General features: G+C 42.4%; 2 protein-coding genes across 3 annotated transcripts in view; both read left to right on the forward strand.

Annotated features, from left to right (window-relative positions):
* Window positions 1-3895, forward strand: part of LAPTM4B (lysosomal protein transmembrane 4 beta) — a 61768-nt gene extending 57873 nt beyond the window's left edge. The window contains exon 7 of the mRNA XM_081266252.1: window positions 3654-3895. Within this exon, the coding sequence (XP_081122378.1) occupies window positions 3654-3731 (78 nt within the window). The 3' untranslated portion in view covers window positions 3732-3895. The remainder of the gene's footprint in view (window positions 1-3653) is intronic.
* A 12783-nt stretch (window positions 3896-16678) lies between these two features.
* Window positions 16679-17022, forward strand: part of MATN2 (matrilin 2) — a 137224-nt gene continuing 136880 nt past the window's right edge. Inside the window, exon 1 of one of the 2 annotated variants that reach the window (XM_081266855.1) lies at window positions 16679-16961. The gene's annotated coding sequence lies outside the window, so the exon portion shown is untranslated. The remainder of the gene's footprint in view (window positions 16962-17022) is intronic. The other variant, XM_081266854.1, reaches the window with a different exon arrangement.

The raw sequence follows: 17022 nt of genomic DNA on the forward strand, positions 1-17022 counted from the left end.
AAGGGAACCCTTACTTTGCCAACCCTTCCATTAAGTCAGCCTGGTGTCAACATCACTGAGATCAGGAAACGATGCTGTGCCTTCAAAGATTTAAAGTTAGTTCCATCTGGAGAACCTTTTAAAGTAGTCTGATAGCAAAAGAGGTGTCATGTGAAGAAAATTTTACAGTCAGCATTTAGTGTGTGTGTGAGGGGGAGATGTCAGCAACTTCAGTAGGAGAAATTCTTAGGCATCTTAGCTTTGGATTGAGAACTAAAGGCAACAGAGTGTTTCCGAGAAAAGGCTCTCGGGATGTTGACATACCATTGTGGATGGAACTTTAAAACAAGTTTGGAGTTGAATAGCTAGGAATATAGGGATAGATTACCAAACGCAGTGTAAAAGCTTTACTTTGACAAGCAGAAGGAAAATGTGCAGCAGATAAGTTTTTCAAAGAAAATTTTGTGTTTAATCTTTGAGAATTTGAAGAATTTGGGCTGTGTGTTGCGTTTTGCTCTGTAAAAATGAAAAAAGGTTGGATATGATGGCTGATTTCACCTCTTTTTAAGTGACTTAAAAGATAATTTAAGATAATTTCTCCAAAGATAATGATAGATCTGAGCCCATTAATTGTTTAATGAGGTTTTGGAACATAGTGCTGAAGCTCAGTCATGCGAAATTTAATATTTTTAGTTCTGATCCCAGCTGTTTCTACTTATCATGTTACTGTATCTAACACATGTGCACAGCATCCTAAAGCGCATAGAGGCAGATAACACGGCATATGTTTTGGAGAACACAGCACATTTTTCCCCTCGGCTCAGGCTGGGACTTGGTATTCCTAGTGGAGATGCTGCTACTGGCTCTCCCCAGTTGCTTCTTTAAGGATTCAAAAAGTCTCTCATGAAAAAGTATCGACCTGGTGAAAAATTGTAGGTGGTACTGGGTATGGAAAATGTTTAACTGCATAAACATGAGTTGGTACCCAGGGTGCTTTCCATGCTCAACCCTCAACTGTCTTCCCAAGCTCCCCAACTTCTCCCATCAGCAGCCACCATAGCAGATCCTCACAGTTCCCAGACAGTGCTCTGTTTCCCTCCCCCACCTGTCTACCAGAACCATCATCGTGCTCTTCCCTCTGCTGATCACCTCCCACTTAACCCAGTAGGTCTTCCATGACCCCCCAGCCTGAACTGGTTTTCCCTGTCTGTCCTCCTCATCATCCTGTGACACTCCCACATTGATCATATCACCTTCTGCCTGTTCTGCCTCCTGCTGGACTGAGTTCTTCAGCAGACAGGGGTGTGTTCCCAGGTTTGTATTGCTGCTGTCAAGAGCCCTGTACACAGGGGTGCTCTGCATGGGTGGGTGTGTGGGATGTGAGAGCAGCTGGTTCCTTTGTAGGGAGAACTGGCATGTGCCTCCTTGCCTCTGATTGACGTCCTGGTGCTCCGTTTCCCAATAGCCCAGTCAGTATTTGAACATTTGCCCCAGATTCTTGTCCCTGAAGCATAAAGTGTCCAGGACACAAGCACAATCTTATTACCACTTTCCGGAACAAAGGCCATGATTCTGGCCTGTCGCCATTAACTATGGGATGCTGGGCCAGGTATCCACTTACTGCTTTGCAGCTCCAGAGCCTCCTGCTAGCCTGCTGGGGCTAGGCTTTGTCCGTGTTGATCCCATCAGCCATATCACAGTGGAGGGCTAGTTTCTGTGTGTTCCCAGGGTGTCTGATCTTGTTGGCCTTTGTAGGGAGTGGGAGTAGCAGCAATGGCATGCTTCTCCTGTACACACTGATGGCAGCCACAAAGTACCCACCAAAGAGGACCCCCACTATAATTAAGCTTCTCGTAATGTCAGCAGGATTTCTGCAGAGAGCTCGTTGTAGTTTGAAGCTTTCTCTTTGTTGTAAAAGCCAGGTTTGCAACTAGATGTTGTCATAGACTTTGCTTCAAGGAAACTTACTGTGCAAAAGTTACTGTTTCTGTTTTCTGTGGTTAAAAACTGGTAAAACCTCTATCTGACCTAAGATGGGACAAAAAGTAACTGCTGTGTAACCACACTGGCATGTAACCACCCCGCTGAGAATAAATCTAAAGAATTTTCAGACCTGGGGTCCAGAGACTTTTAGGCGTTAGCTTCTCTGGACTGCTTTGAACAGCTTCTGATAGCAGGCGCTTCTTGACACTCACAAGCCCTGACCTGAGACTGTGGATCATTCTGACCCAGTTCTACATGGAAGGCTTGTCCGCTGTCCAGTGGTTTTCATCTATACTCTCTTAATCGAATCTCTATTTCTAAAATCCCCTGTTAATAACTTGTTAAATTTTGTTTGGCTTCTGCCTTCTGGTTGGGACCTAGCCAGCACAGGTGCCCTCTCCTTTAGATGGCCAGCTTCACTTCCCACCAAGTGGACCATACGGGTTCTTTGGGGGCCAGCCTAAATGATGCCCCACTTATTTATTCCTCCTTTAAACGGGTACTAGGCTTCCCCCTCAGGTGAAGGAAGACAGCTTGAACCCAACAGGAGCTCCAAGACTAGGAGAAAAAGTTAGAGGTTAAGTGTGTTGACTTAGAGAGGGGTGGAGGGTTGTGTGTGTGTGTGTGTGTGTGTGTGTGTGTGTGTGTGTGTGTGTGTAAGGTTAGGAGAGAGAATTGTGACAAACTTGATGTTGTTCCTCTCAGAGCCTAAGGGACAGATAAATGAAAATTCATGAAACTGATGAATATTTACCACTTCAAGCACCCAGAGACGCCCATAATAGAAAACATAACTACTAAGTATAGTTTTGTCCATTAGTATTCTCTTTCCACACAGCACTTGAGGTAGATAAGGCTTTATTTTATCATTCCATCTCTGAACTCCTAAAGGGCGGACACTTGCCTCTTGCACCTGCCTTGCCTGCCACACATTAAATACATAGTAAATGTTTTTGGCTGAAGGGCAGCACACTGGGTAGATGGTACTTTGTTTTCTATCCAAGAAACCCTTATCACCAATGTCTTCTGTTAACAGTTCATAAACAGTGATATGCAGATTTTTCTGTACTTGAAATGTGAACAAGGAGATTATCAGTAGGTTCAGTGTTCTTCTTGTTCCTCTCCAGCCATCTGTAAATCACATCTTCCATGCAGGTGGGCACCAAGCAGAATTAGGTATTTTATACACCTAGTTTTCAGATCTCCCTGTTTCACAGATGTAGCAACAGCTTGAGTAACTTACCCAGATTATGCTAATAAAAACTGTGGCTCAGCCAAGCTGCAAATCCATGTTGATTCCAAAGTCCCTGCGATTCCCACTGTGCTATGGGGCTCACCATGGGTGGTTCCTGTGGTGGATCAGGCACCTGCCCTGTCCTGTGCACACTCACGTAAGGAGTTTTTTTCCTCTTTAGAGGTACCCTTGCTTCCTTGTTCCTAGGCAGGCACTTGTTCCTTTTTCTTGATCATGTTGGCACATGTAGAAAGGGCTCAAAAAAAACTCAGGGGGTTGAAAGTCTCTCCCCAGTTGCTTCTTTAAGGATTCAAAAAGTCTCTCATGAAAATGTATCCATCTGGTGAAAAATTGAAGGTGGTACTGGGTATGGAAAATGTTTAACTGCATAAAAGTTTAATTAAAGCCGAACCTCTGTGAGGCAGACATAACTCTCATCTTTCCTTTTTCTTCTCAGGTGCTGTTACCCCCGTATGATGATGCCACTGTGAATGGGGCTGCCAAGGAGCCACCGCCACCCTACGTGTCTGCCTGAGTCTGAGAGTGGATGGAGTTGAGAGCAAGCAGCTCAACTTTTCAGACACCTGAGCAATAGTTCTGTAATTTCAATTCTGAGATGAGCTCTCTGAGGCTTGTTTGTTTTTGAATTGTCACATTTTACAATTTAGATGTTAAGTTGAATCCCTCTGTAGTTTTGAACACATGCTTTAGCTAGAGCACTTTGGTAGTGTAGCTATAGGATTCTTTCAGTAGGGGTGAGGCAGTAACAGATCCATTCATCTTTCTCCAAAATACAGAGAGACCTTGAGTCCCCAAAGTCTGGTTTTGTACCTGCTTGACCCTAAAGCTGGGCAATTAGACACACTTTTTCTATTTCTCCTCTCTTTTGAAAATATAAGATCAAAATTAAACGACACCTTTTTTAAACCGTTTGGTGTATAGAACAAACTTATGAAAGTGAGGAATGTTAATTGTGTGATCATTGTTCTTATTAGATAAACAGGAGTCCTCATGTATATGTTACTTCTCTGCGTTAGAGGAGGGACTGATTGGTTTGGCATCGCATGGGACCTGGTATTCTTTTCTCCTAGTTTCCATCCTTCCCAGGGCCCCGTTTTACTATGTGTCCTACCTGGCCTTGATCCAAGGAGAATCATATCAAGTAAAATCACTGATATGTATTAGCCTAAAAAGGTTTTCTTCTTTCCCTCTGAGGTCCATCCTACTACTGTGAATTTCTGAGTCTGCCTAGTCGTCCTTTAAAAATGTTAAGCAGTCTCTACTACCTGAATGGCAAAGGACTTTTATATGTTCATATGTTCAAAAACCGGCTCTCCTGCTTGTTTATTGTTGAATGTGCTGTAAATGAAGGCTTTTGCAATTAAAGTGAGATTCGCCCACCTCCAAGAAATAACCTTTTGATTCTGTGGTGATTGTGCCCTTCCTGCCCCCGCAGGGCCACTCGGTAAAAGAAGTGGGCTTTATAGCTCGTTTCATACATAAATGTTCAAAATATTTTAATATTTGATAAAATCAGACTTCTTAGACCAAGAAGAATGGGGTACAAACAGACCTCAGCTTCCAGCATTCCTGCACCTGCCTTTAGGTCTAAGCACCAGGTGTTCAGCATTTTTTAATAAGCAGTCGAGATACTACTACATTCCAAGGGACATTAAAATAAAAGGTGGAGGGGAGATTTTATTCCTGATTCTACCTTAGTTGTTTTTAAATCTCATTCAGTATTCTTTACAAACTTGATCTAAAAAATTCTGTTCCTTGAAGCTGTATGGTGGCCCGTGGTTCCACTCAGTGGTAGAGAGCTTGCATAGTATGTGTAAAGCCCTAGGTTATATCCCTAGCACCACAAAAATAAGTTGTTGTTTTTTTCCCTAAGTTTAAATGTGAAAGATTCACACAAATTTGGATCCATGTAGCCATATTTCAGTGGAAAGGCCCATCAGTGTTGTCATCCCTGTGGAAGGCACATAGGAAATGACCGTTACTTTCATATTGTTCCTCGTGATTTTCCATCTCTTTGCATAATAAGTTTTGCAAGTGATACATGGTTGAGTGGAGAGGGCTTCTGATCTTGAGAGATGCTGTAGCATCTTTGGAGAGAAACAAAAGCTGCTCTTCTGGTTTATGCAGCACCCAGGTGGCACTATGGACTTCCGATTATCACTGCATTCTCCAATATCCTCACGAGGAGTTGGTGTTGCTGGTTTTACTTGATTCTTAACAGTTCTCAGGCTAAACTCAAGAGCAGCCTCCATATTTACTTCTGTAGAGTGAGGCATTTTCTTTTTGCCTCCACTATGAAAAGGCACTAAAATGACCTTGTAGAGCAAGGTCTACATAGCCCTGGAAGTCTGTTTTTGTCTCATTACTAACACAGATAAATAGCTTCTCTTTTAAATGTATTCTAAATTCCGTTTTGGTATCCTGCCACTTTCTCCTATTTTGTTGTTCACATAGAAAGAAGAACAGCCATTACCTCACTGTTTCTCATGCCTATATATTTCTTGTGCACTTTGCTGGTGAGAACCCCTGATTTTTTTTTTTTTAATTAAAAAAACGTCAAAAAAATTGTTTTTGGTGCTGGGAATTGAACTCACAGCTTGGAGCATGTTTGGCAGGTGCTTCACCAAACTGGGGTACATATCCAGCCCCAGTTTTTTTTTTTTTAATCTTGATTTTCTAACCCTGACATTGACATTGAGCCTACCACTGGAGGTTTGCAAATGGATCCACCAGTCCCGTCCCATGTAGAACACAGAGTTTTAGGTCTTTTTAGGTCAGGCCTGCCTCCATCTGGAAGTACAAACGTGCCACCACACCATGTAGGGAAGGGCAAAACTTAACGCTTTTGACTAAAGAATGATCTGTCTCTCCTTTAAAAAAAAAATAGGCCTCCATTGAACAAGCTAGTTGGACTTCCAGGGTACCAAGTGACAAAAGGTTAGAGGCCAACAGGTTCTCTGCTTCCTGTACTTCTTCCTACATAAATATTTTGTTCAGGGGCTGGGGCTGTATAGCTCAGTGGCTGAGCGCTCGCCTCACATGCGTGAGGCAGTGGGTTTGATCCTCAGCACCACATACAAAAATAAATAAATAAAACAAAGATTGTGTCAATCTACAACTAAAAGAATACAGAAACAACAACAACAACAAAAAAACCCTCTCCCCCTACCCTCACTCTGTTCTGGACCTAAATACATGTTTAATTTGATTGCTTAGCCAAACCACATTTTTTTCATTTATCTTGCTTCTCCACCCTTAGATCGTTAATCAATGATTTATTACTAATGATATCAATAGATTGTCTTTAAGACTATAGCCATTAAAGAGGGATATATTATATTTGAAATATTCATCTTTTGAGAAAATGCTGCTATGCAAACTGAGCGTTCATTATAGAGGAAAACTAACATGACATAAAAACATTTTGTTTTTCCCCCTCTTTTAAGATGCATTAGTTTTTGCAGCCAGTCTGGAAACTGACCTAAACATCATTAGATTAGTACTGCCAATCATGTAAGCAGCCCCAGGTTCTGGAGGGGAGAGGGTAGGTATCTTTGCCAAGGTATTAAAAGAACAGCTCATGGGAAAGAACTGCCAGCGGAAAGCTCAGGCAAAGCCATTTCAGGGCTCCCTACCTTCAGACCTAACAAAGCACCAAAAATAGTGCCTGGGGCTGTGTGAAATGGTTTTTGGCAGCTCAGACATATGTTCTGGAAGGGAAGGAAAAAGGAGGCATTGCAGGGATGTCTCCACACCCATGGAATTTACTTCAAGTGTTTCTGCATACTGGCCAAGTTTTCTGCTAAATGGCTCATGGTGTATGGAAGCCAGCCAGATCTGCACCCTCTGCCCACAGCCCCGTGCATACCTTCTGCTGAAGAGAGCACCAAGACAGCAGAAGACAGAAGATGTTGCCTGTCCAATTCAGAAAAAGGTACATCAAAATGGAAGTCTGACCCCTATAGATGCATCAGTGGGATCCTTATTAGCAAGAACAGCTGCTGCTTTAGGATGAAGAGTTTGACTTAAAACACAGCATGATGGACTCAAGTTTTGTTTATTTTAGCCTATCTAACACACATGCTTTGCAAAAAAAGCCTTTGATTGTACAGTTTTTATCTTATTTAGCTGAGAACCTCTTGAACCTGGTATGTTAGCTTTCCATCACTAATAACACAAACCTAGAGATAACTTAAAATAGGTTTATCTTTGCTCACAGTTACAAAGGTTTCAGTCCATGATCAGTGGGCTCTGTCACTCTAGGTCTGTGACAAAGCCACACATCATGGCAGGAGCTCATGGTGGAACAGAACTGCTCACTTCATGACCAGGGAGCAAAAGAGGGGAAGAGGAGAAGGCTAAGTTCCTGCTGTCCCCTTCACAGGCACACCTCCAATGACCCAAAGACTTACCACCAGGCCCCACTCTTTTTTTTTTTTTTAACTTTATGTTTTTAGTTGTAATTGGAAACAATACCTTGATTTTATTTATTTACTTTTTATGTGGTGCTGAGGATCTCACATACCAGGCAAGTGCTGTACCGCTGAGCCACAACCCCAGCCGCCCCCAGGCCCCACTTCCAAGTCTTTAACACATGGGCCTTAGGGTGACAATTAAGATCTAAGCTAGCGCATCCCGGAAAAAAAGTCTTTATTTATCAAAATGTCCAGGTAGATTGCTACAATAGAGCAAAAAAGATAATTTTGAAAGGAATTGTGTGACCCAATTCATAGGCATTGAGGATTCAAACTGCATTTTGCTCAGAAAAGGCTAGGATGGTAGTTTTGGCTGCTACTGGAGCTGTGGTGTCTTCGTCCCCCTTAGACCTGGTCACAATGTGAAAGTTATATCCAATGCACATTGCCATCCCTGGTATCCTAAATTAGGGACTTCCAATGTAGGCCTTCTAAAGGGCAGATGAGGCCTCCACCTGTGGTCTCTTCCTGAGGAAAGCCCTGGCTCTGGGAAGATCAGATACAGGGCCAGCAACAGCACAGAGGACCCTGTTTTTTGCAGTAGGGACACCCAGTGCAGTGACTTGTATGATGTCTTCTGCAGTTTAAATAGGTCTAAGTGGGTGAATTTGAGACACTTAGAATTTCAGATTCACCCCACTTCATACTAACAATGGTTGATCGCTACTCATTGGAATTATCGCATCCACAGGTGGAAAGCAAGTCGGGCAAAGCCATGTAAACTTGGGGTGGGTGTTTAGCTTGAAGTTGTGTTACATAAGTAAAGCTGTCAGTTTCCTTTTAATCGATGTACTGCAAATATCAGCTTTTCATTCTTATTAAAAGATTTTATTCAGTCCAGAAAAAAGATAACTGAGGTGGGTGTTTTTGAGTAGTTAATTGTTTTAAAATTAGCAATTTCCTTCTGAGGAAATTAGGCACGCTTGTGAACTGCAGTGATTTATCTGTGTCAAGGAGATTACGCATGTTAAGATTTCCAGCATCATAACTCAGGCCAGTAAAGGCAATGATGTAATTTGTACTATTTTGTAATTTGTACTGGGAAATCTTGAGACCCAACTTCCTTTCTCCAGAAAGCCTGTACTACATAGAGACAGAAAAAAAATAAAAGAAAGAAAGAAAGAAAGAAAGAAAGAAAGAAAGAGAAAGAAAGAAAGAAAAAACCAGTCATTTCCCCTGGGAATGTAGTTTTTTTCTGCCCTGTTGAAGTTAATGCACTGAATCATTGTCACTGTATCCCTGAGAGTTAACTTCCCTGAACATCTTCATGGAAAAAACAGGTGTGACTTAGTCTATCAGGAAACTGTATAAACTCATATGTTTTAATAAAAAGAAACTAAGTGCAGCAACTCAACTTTGCATCTCAACCTGAAAGTGACTTCCCTTCAGAGGCTTCCTATGAGCCACAGATCTGGAAGGCATTTATTTTATGTTCTCCCGTAGCAGAATCGGCATCTCCAAACAAGGCACATCTGACGCTCTGCAGTTATTGTCACTTCTTATCTTTAATCCCCCAGTAAGTCTGTGTTATTTATTATTCCATCCATGCCTAGCACATCTGGCAAATAGAAGGAACTAAAAAAATATTTACTAGATGAAAAATAAAATAAGTACATGAGAAAAATTAAAGCTAGCTGTAATCCCACTCCCAGTGATCACAACAAATTCTGAAAAACAAGTCAGAGGAGCTTGAGTCCCACAGAGACCATGTCTCATAAGAGCCCACTGGGAAAAAAAATGTCATCGCTACTCTTCCAGCAGACCTGACAGGCAGAGTCCTATTTATTCTGTGTGTGCATCTTGACTGCTAGCAGAGGGTCATAAAGGTAGGTGATAGGGAATGAACAACACCACCATAATGAAAAGATTGGTCTCCGAAGAAAGATTAAAGGACTGCTGAGATGAGAGGCTAGCTAATGTTCTGTTTAAATTTGAAATCAAAAGGGAATGTTATTCTTAGCTCTTACTGTTCTTGTGATCCAGTTTCTCTTATGTGAGCTTAATTCAGTACAGTTCTGAATGAAAACTTGCTACATGTGCCTTCTCCAGAACTTTCCTTTTTTCTTGTAAATCACTGCATCATTAAAACAATAAATGACCAAATCTAAACCCTGTGGAATCCTGAGACCTTAGACAATATAGAGGAGAATTCTGAACAGCTGGTGTGCAACTCTAGTACAGTAACATGTTTACACACTTCCTGGGCACTTAAGATTTAAATAAAATCCATGTGAAACTTCATGGTAAAGCATGTTTGTTCTTTATTCTATTTTTGGGGGTAGGGGGTACCATGGGGATTGAACCCTGGGGCACTTGATCACTGAGCCACATCCCCAACCCTATATTGTATTTTATTTAGAGACAGTGTTTCTTCAGTTGCTTAGCACCTAGCTTTTGCTGAGGCTGGCTTTGAACTCCTGCCTCAGCCTCCTGAGATTCTGGGATTACAGGTGTGTGTCATTGCGCCTGGCCGTTACTTTATCCTTTTTTAAAAATATGTTTTTTAGTTGTTGATGGACCTTTATTTTCTTTATATGTGGTGCTGAGAATCTAGCCCACTGCCTTATACATGCTAGGCAAGTGCTCCACCACTGAGCGCTTTGTTCTTTAGAAAAATACACAGAATTCCAATAGTCAAGAAATGTGAATTGCCCTGTGTCAGGTACAGTAGACACTAGGACAGAAATTTCCAGCAGGAGACATTTCTTGCAGTGGAAAGTGCTCGTAAGAGGAGGGAGTACAAACTCCAGAAAAGGTATGCGTGCAAAAGAACAAGAGCAGATGCCAAGAAGTGTAGCAAGAAGCCTCTCCTGCCTATGCATAAGAGTCTTCCAGGAAGGATCCAAAGGAGGATGACTAAAGCAGGAAGAGAGACTAAATTATTTGCATGAGGGCTCAAAATTAAAACTTGCCCTCTGCCTATAACAAAACCTTTATTGAAATAGAATTCCTGTGCCATACTATTCACTTTAAAGTATACAAGTTAATGGTTTTTAATACTACTCAGAGTTGTGCCACCATCACAATCCTAGAACATTTTCATCACCTCTCAAAGAAACGCACCTATAAACAGTCACTCTTCATCTTAACTTTCCCAGTTAAAGGTCATCACTAGCTTACTTTCTGTCTCAGTGGATCTACCTATTTTGGACATGGAAATAGACAATATGTGGTGCCTTATGACTGGCCTTTCACTAAGCTCATTTTTGAGGTTCATCTGTTTCGTAGCATGTAGCATATATTAGTATTTCATTCTTTTGGGGGCGGGTACTGGAGATTGAACTCAGGTACTAAACCACTGAGCCACATCCCCAGCGCTGTTTGTATTTTATTTAGAGACAGGGTGTCACTGAGTTGCTTAGCACCTCGCCGTTGCTGAGGCTGGCTTTGAACCCGCGATCCTCCTGTCTCAGCCTGCAGAACAATATTCAATTCTATGGATATACCATATTTTACTAAGTATTAGTTTCTGGTTGTTTGGGCTGCTTTCACTGTTTGACTGTTGTGTGAGTTCTCCAACCTTGTTCTTTATATTGTAGATTCTGCATCCATGGAGCCAACCAACTGTGGGTTGAAAATACCTGGGGAAAAAAAAATCAGCTGTCCTAAAAACGAATTGACTTTTTCTTGTCATTATTCCCTAAACAGTACAACAAAACATCTATTTACATAGCATTTATTACATTGTATTAGATATTTTAAGTGGTCTAGATATTACTTAAGGATGTAGGTAGGTCATGAGCAAATACCACACCATTTCGCATGAGGGATTTGAGCATCTGAGAATTTTGTTATCCTCTAGGGATCTTAGAATCAAACCCCCATGGACACAATGACTGTATAAGGTTGGCACTTCAAAATTTATGTCTAAATGATTTGTTCTTTGGTGGGGGCTATTGAAGATGGAATTGTTTTCTTAATTTCATTTTCTTTTTCTTTCTTTTTTTTTTTTTTGTGGTGTTATCAGGGATTGAATCTAGGGCACTTAACCACTGAGCCAGCCATATCCCCATCTCTTATTTATTTGTTATTTAGAGACAGGGTCTCACTAAGTTGCTTAGAGCCTTGCTAAATTACTGAGGCTGGCTTTGAACTTGTGATCTTCCTGCCTCAACCTCCTTACAGGCATGTGCCACCATGCCTGGCCGTAATTTCATTGTCAATTATTTGTTGCAAGTATACAGAAATACATACAATTTTTAAGATATTTCGTATCCTGAAACTTTACCGAACTCATGTATTAGCTCAACAGTTTTTTAATGTGTGCCTTAGAATTTTTCTATACAAGATCATATCATCTGCAAATAGTTTTTTACTTTTTTCTTTCCAATCTGGATGACTTTCATCTCATTTTCTTACCTTGATTAGAACTTCTAGTACAATGTAGAATGTAAGGAGTGAGAAGGTAACTTGCTCCTGATCCTAGGAAAGCCTTCAGCCTTCCATCATTAAGATAAAGTTGGGGACTGGGCTTGTGGCTCAGTGGTGGAGTGCTTACCTAGCATGTGTGAGGCACTGGGTTCGATTCTCAGCACCTCATAAAAATAAATAAGCTGAGCACCGTGACACATACTTGTAATCCCAGCCTCTTGGGAGGCTGAGGTGGGAGGATTGTGAGTTCAAAGCCAGCCCCAGAAACTTGGCGAAGCACTTAGCAATTCAGTGAGACCCTGTTCCTAAATAAAATATTAAAAAGGGGCTGGGGATGTGGCTCAGTGATTAAGCACCTCTGGGTTCAATCCTCAGTACCAAATAAATAAATAAACAAACAAATAAATAAATAAAGATATTGTGTCCATCTACAACTAAATATATATATATATATATATATATATATATATATATATATATATATATATATATTTAAAGTTGGTTGTGGTTTTTTGTAGGTGCCCTTTATCTGTTCCTTTTTATTTCTAGTTTGTGGAGTGTTTTTATCATGAAAAGGTATTGGATTTTGTCAAATTACATTTTATATCAGGTAGGTTTTGTCCTTTATTCCATTGCTATATTAAATGATTTTAAAACGTTATTCAGACTTTCTCTTCTGCCCCATGTGTGGGCTGGCCATCTGGGGAATCTTGGTGCCCTTTTGTTAGGCTGGGTCAGTGATGCTGGGCTATCTTAGAAACTTTGCTGTAAGAGAAAGAAACTTTCAATTTAAAAACTTTGATTAGTGCATCTTTTTCTCAACATCATTCTTTTAAAAAAAATACATATTCATAGATGGTGTGCATGGAGCCAGTGATTTTCTGGCACTTTCTATAATTGGAAGTTGCTTTGTCAATTCTTGTTTTAAATGAGTCAAGACATTCCTTTTGCTGCTTCTCAGAGACTCCTTCCTCTACTAATGAAATTGTTTGCCTTTTTGCATTGCTTTCTATTTTTCTCCATTTTGTGATTTATGTGTGTCACATTTTTCTTTCCACTAACCATTTGTAATGTTTCCCCTTCTGTTGGACTCTGTTAATATCCATGTCCTACTTGTTTTCTTTGGCAAGAGAGAATGTGGAAAAGTCCTAACTTTTGATATTTTTGCTATTGTCAAGTCCCTACTTACTGAGCTCTGCCAGCGTGCTGGGGGATCTCATAGGACAGATGCACATAGTCATTGCCCAAATATCTTGCAACCTGATGGAGCACCAGGCAATCAGTGCAGACGTGGACTCATTAATGTCCTCGAGTGAAGGTAATTAATTGAGTGTCACAGGGAAGACTCTGTTGGCTTCTAATCACAGATCACTTCGTGCCAGTTCCTAGGTTTAAGGATGAAAGGAACAGTAATCTGTACTGCTGAGTGGTGCATCCACGAATGCCTGGTCCATTCAGCCTTGTCAATGTTTAAGGAGACAATAATCTTTCCACTTACTTTAGCCTGTACTCAAAGGTTATCCACTGAACCCTGTTGTCTCATTCTTTTTTGGGGGAGGGGGTACTAAGTATTGAATCCAGGGGCACTTAACCATTGAGCCACACCCCCAACCTTTTTTTTTTTTTTGTATTTTAATTAGAGACGGGGTCTAGCTGAGTTGTTCAGGTCCTCACTAAATTGCTGAGGCTGACTTTGAACTTGTGATCCTCTTGCCTCAGCCTCCTGAGCCTCTGGGATTACTGCTGTCTCATTCTTGAGAGACAGCCTCATCAACCTATATGCCCCAAAACTACACGTCTCCAAACACCAGGTTAAAAGCTATAGCAGCCCAGTTCCTTCTAAGCATAGCATAGGACAAGATCCATAAACAGGCAAAGACCTACCTGGTCCCTGTCCTCGGGATCTCATGGTGAAGTTCAAGACCACATAAAAACATTTGAGTCTTCTTTGAAATGCGTTTTGTTTTCCTGAACAAGTTAGTTTTTTTTTTTAACTTGCTGTAGTTTTTTTTCCTAATCCCTATCATCTGACTTTCTAAGGTGGGATGATATATTTATGTTTATTTAGAAATTATTTCAACCAGTACAATAGTGCCGTCAGTCATCTTTTCCTTAAGGGACCCTCTGGACCTGAAATCAGCAGTCCATGTTATAGGGTATCCAGAAAGGAGCACTGCCCTTCTAGAAAGTTTTCCTAAACTGAACCACAGTGGAAACCCAGCTACTTCTCTTGCAACCCCACATCTCCAGCTCCAACAGACGAGCAGCTGTCTGACAGGCCAGTGCTTCCTCTCCCAGAGGTGACATCAGCCCTTCTACTTGAGGGAGGGAGAGGGGAACACCAATGGTTTACAGGGGACTGGAACACCATCAGTCATCTAGACACACAGTACAAGTGAGGTGCATTGCAATTTTACATTTCTACTCACGCATTCAATACAAGATTTATCTTAGGTTATTGGTCTTTCTCTTCTTTATTTTCCTCATACTCTGGTCACCTTTGTGTTTCTCGTCTCATTTCGATCAGTCCTCCAGGCCATATAGCTAGGTCTCAAATCAGGATAATTCTAATGGAAAACAAAAAATTCTAATGTTTACAGGGAACAAATGGATGCTTATGTCAAAAGTCCACATTTGTGGTTCTTCAAATAACCCACACCCCTGAACACATCCTTACTATGCAACCCTAAATGGAGACAGGTAATTGAGGCATTGTTCCACACATAGCTACCCATGTACTATTAAGTAGTTATCAGTTGTATCCAACTTGTGTGCTGTCAGATACCACACACTCTCACCCTCGTGTGTTTGCATGAATGCCTACATGAGAACTGAAAATCTTAACCCTACACTTCCGAGTAAGGTTCTCTGTGCATCCAACTGATAGCAGAGCCACTAACAGAAAAGGTGAATCTGATTTTTCCCCAGCAGCTTTTATTATCAACTTGCATTTGCATCCCATAACCCCTTGCTACAAGGGCAAGGTAACCCAAAAGTTAAATAATCATTTGTTCTGACTTCATATTTCAAGACTCCGAACTTGCTTTTGGTTCATTATTTTTTTGGCAGAAAAATAGAAGATCATCCCATAAGGTAGAACAACTCAGTTGTCCTATTTGACTTGGCCCCAGCCATGTTCCAGAGATTTCCTATTCTAAAGAATTCGGAACTCCCTGGGGAAAGAACACCCATTTTAGTTGGCATACAACAGTCATTGGAATCAGTTTCGAACTCACAATTTCCTTAAAAAATTGGAAGGATTTCCAGATTGCTATTGTTTTCCTGGTAATTTACTAGATCATACTGGTGTCTTGGAATCGGCTACACATTTTAATTGTAAGTTTCCATAAACTGTAACTCAACTTCCCCAGCTCCTGGCCTGGACTCAGGAAGAATTTTCTTCTGTGGGATCCAAGGCTTCAGAGACCAAACATTTCCTGAAGACTTTTCTCTGCTTTCTGACCTCCACCTTCCTCCTCCCAAAGACATACAAAGAAACTATTTCTGATCAGTACAGGCAGCCAAGAGCGTCCTGTGAGCTGCAGGGTAACAGAATAGGAGACCTGAATCCAAGATTCTTTCTTGGCTATTATGGTGCCATTGGGTTGCTTAATGACCAGAGTGAGTTAACCCCTTGCTTTATGTCTAGGATTCTAATTATCCACTCCTGGAGCTTTTAAGAATTGATTTTGTACATGGCACTTATTCATATTCCAGAAACTAACTGCCATCAAATAGTGGTGATGGTTAGTTACAAAACACAGGCAATCAAAAGCCCTTAAAATGATTAAACTCTGGCACATCCAGAGAATTTGAAACTGGTTAGTTCTGGGCCTCTCCCAGTAGCTTGTCAAAACCTGAACTGGGTGCTTTGGGTTAGTAGTTCGGAGATAGAATTTTGGAGCTTTATTAGGAGATGCCCTGGCCTGTAGAGCACACTCACCAGCTGGCTAGGAGCAAGAGAGCTGTGGGAGAGCCAGCCCTCTCTCCTCTATCGGCCATTCCTGCTATCTGCATCCCTCTGAGTTTCAGTGGGGACCTCCAAAGTAAGGTTTTCCCACTTGACAAAGTTACAAATGTCTTTCCCATAATTTCTGAAGTCTTGTTTGAACTAGACTTTTACTGTTCTTGCAGGGTAGGAATTTTGTCTCCTCTACATCCTGGCGTCCTTACCCCATCCCCACCTCGGGGCCTGGTTCCTGGCCAGTGGATGCTCTGTGAATATGAACTGGCTCTGGTGAGGTGATCTGGATAGTGCCAAGGCAGTTCCTGGCACTTGTCACCGATTATCCAGATTTTCATCACTTTTTTCTTCATCATTGTCGATGGATGACTTTTTGCAGAAAATAACCCCCAAATTCAGGTTATAAGACTCTCTCCATGTCTCTCATCCCCAGGGGATACCTCCCCAACCTTATCCCCACCCGAACAAGCCCCTGAAGCTCCCTGTTGTTCTGGACGGGTGGCTCCTGACCCCTGGAGTCAGGTCCAGAGGTGGCAGCAGGCAGGGCGCGCGGCCAGGGTGCAGCTCGGGGGGCTGACTACAGGGTGGGGCCGCGCTCGCCGCCGCTCCCTCTCCACGCCTTCCCGGTCCCCAAAGAGAACACCCCTCCTCCCGCCGGCCCGCTCCCCACCCTCACCGCGGCGCCGCCTCCCCCGCGCCCGCCCTTGCCCGGAGCCTCCCAGGCAGCCAGCGAGCGAGCGGAGCGCTCTGGAATGGGACTTGGAGGAGGCGGCGGAGCAGTAGACGGCTGCAGCGGCTCGGGCTCCTTGCTCGTCTCCCACGAGCGATCCCCGAGGACAGCCGCGGCCCTCGGCGGGGCGAGGAGGCCAGAGAGGGAGACCCGCGGGGCTGCGCCTCTGCCTCGATTCGCTGGCGCCAGCGGCGGTGGCTGCAGGTGAGCGCGGCGCGCGGTCCGCGGGATTGTGCACGACTCGGCTGCCCCGGGGCGCAGGCAG

Source organism: Spermophilus citellus, assembly GCF_964194105.1.
Source record: "Spermophilus citellus genome assembly, chromosome: 14".
NCBI lineage: Eukaryota > Metazoa > Chordata > Mammalia > Rodentia > Sciuridae > Spermophilus > Spermophilus citellus.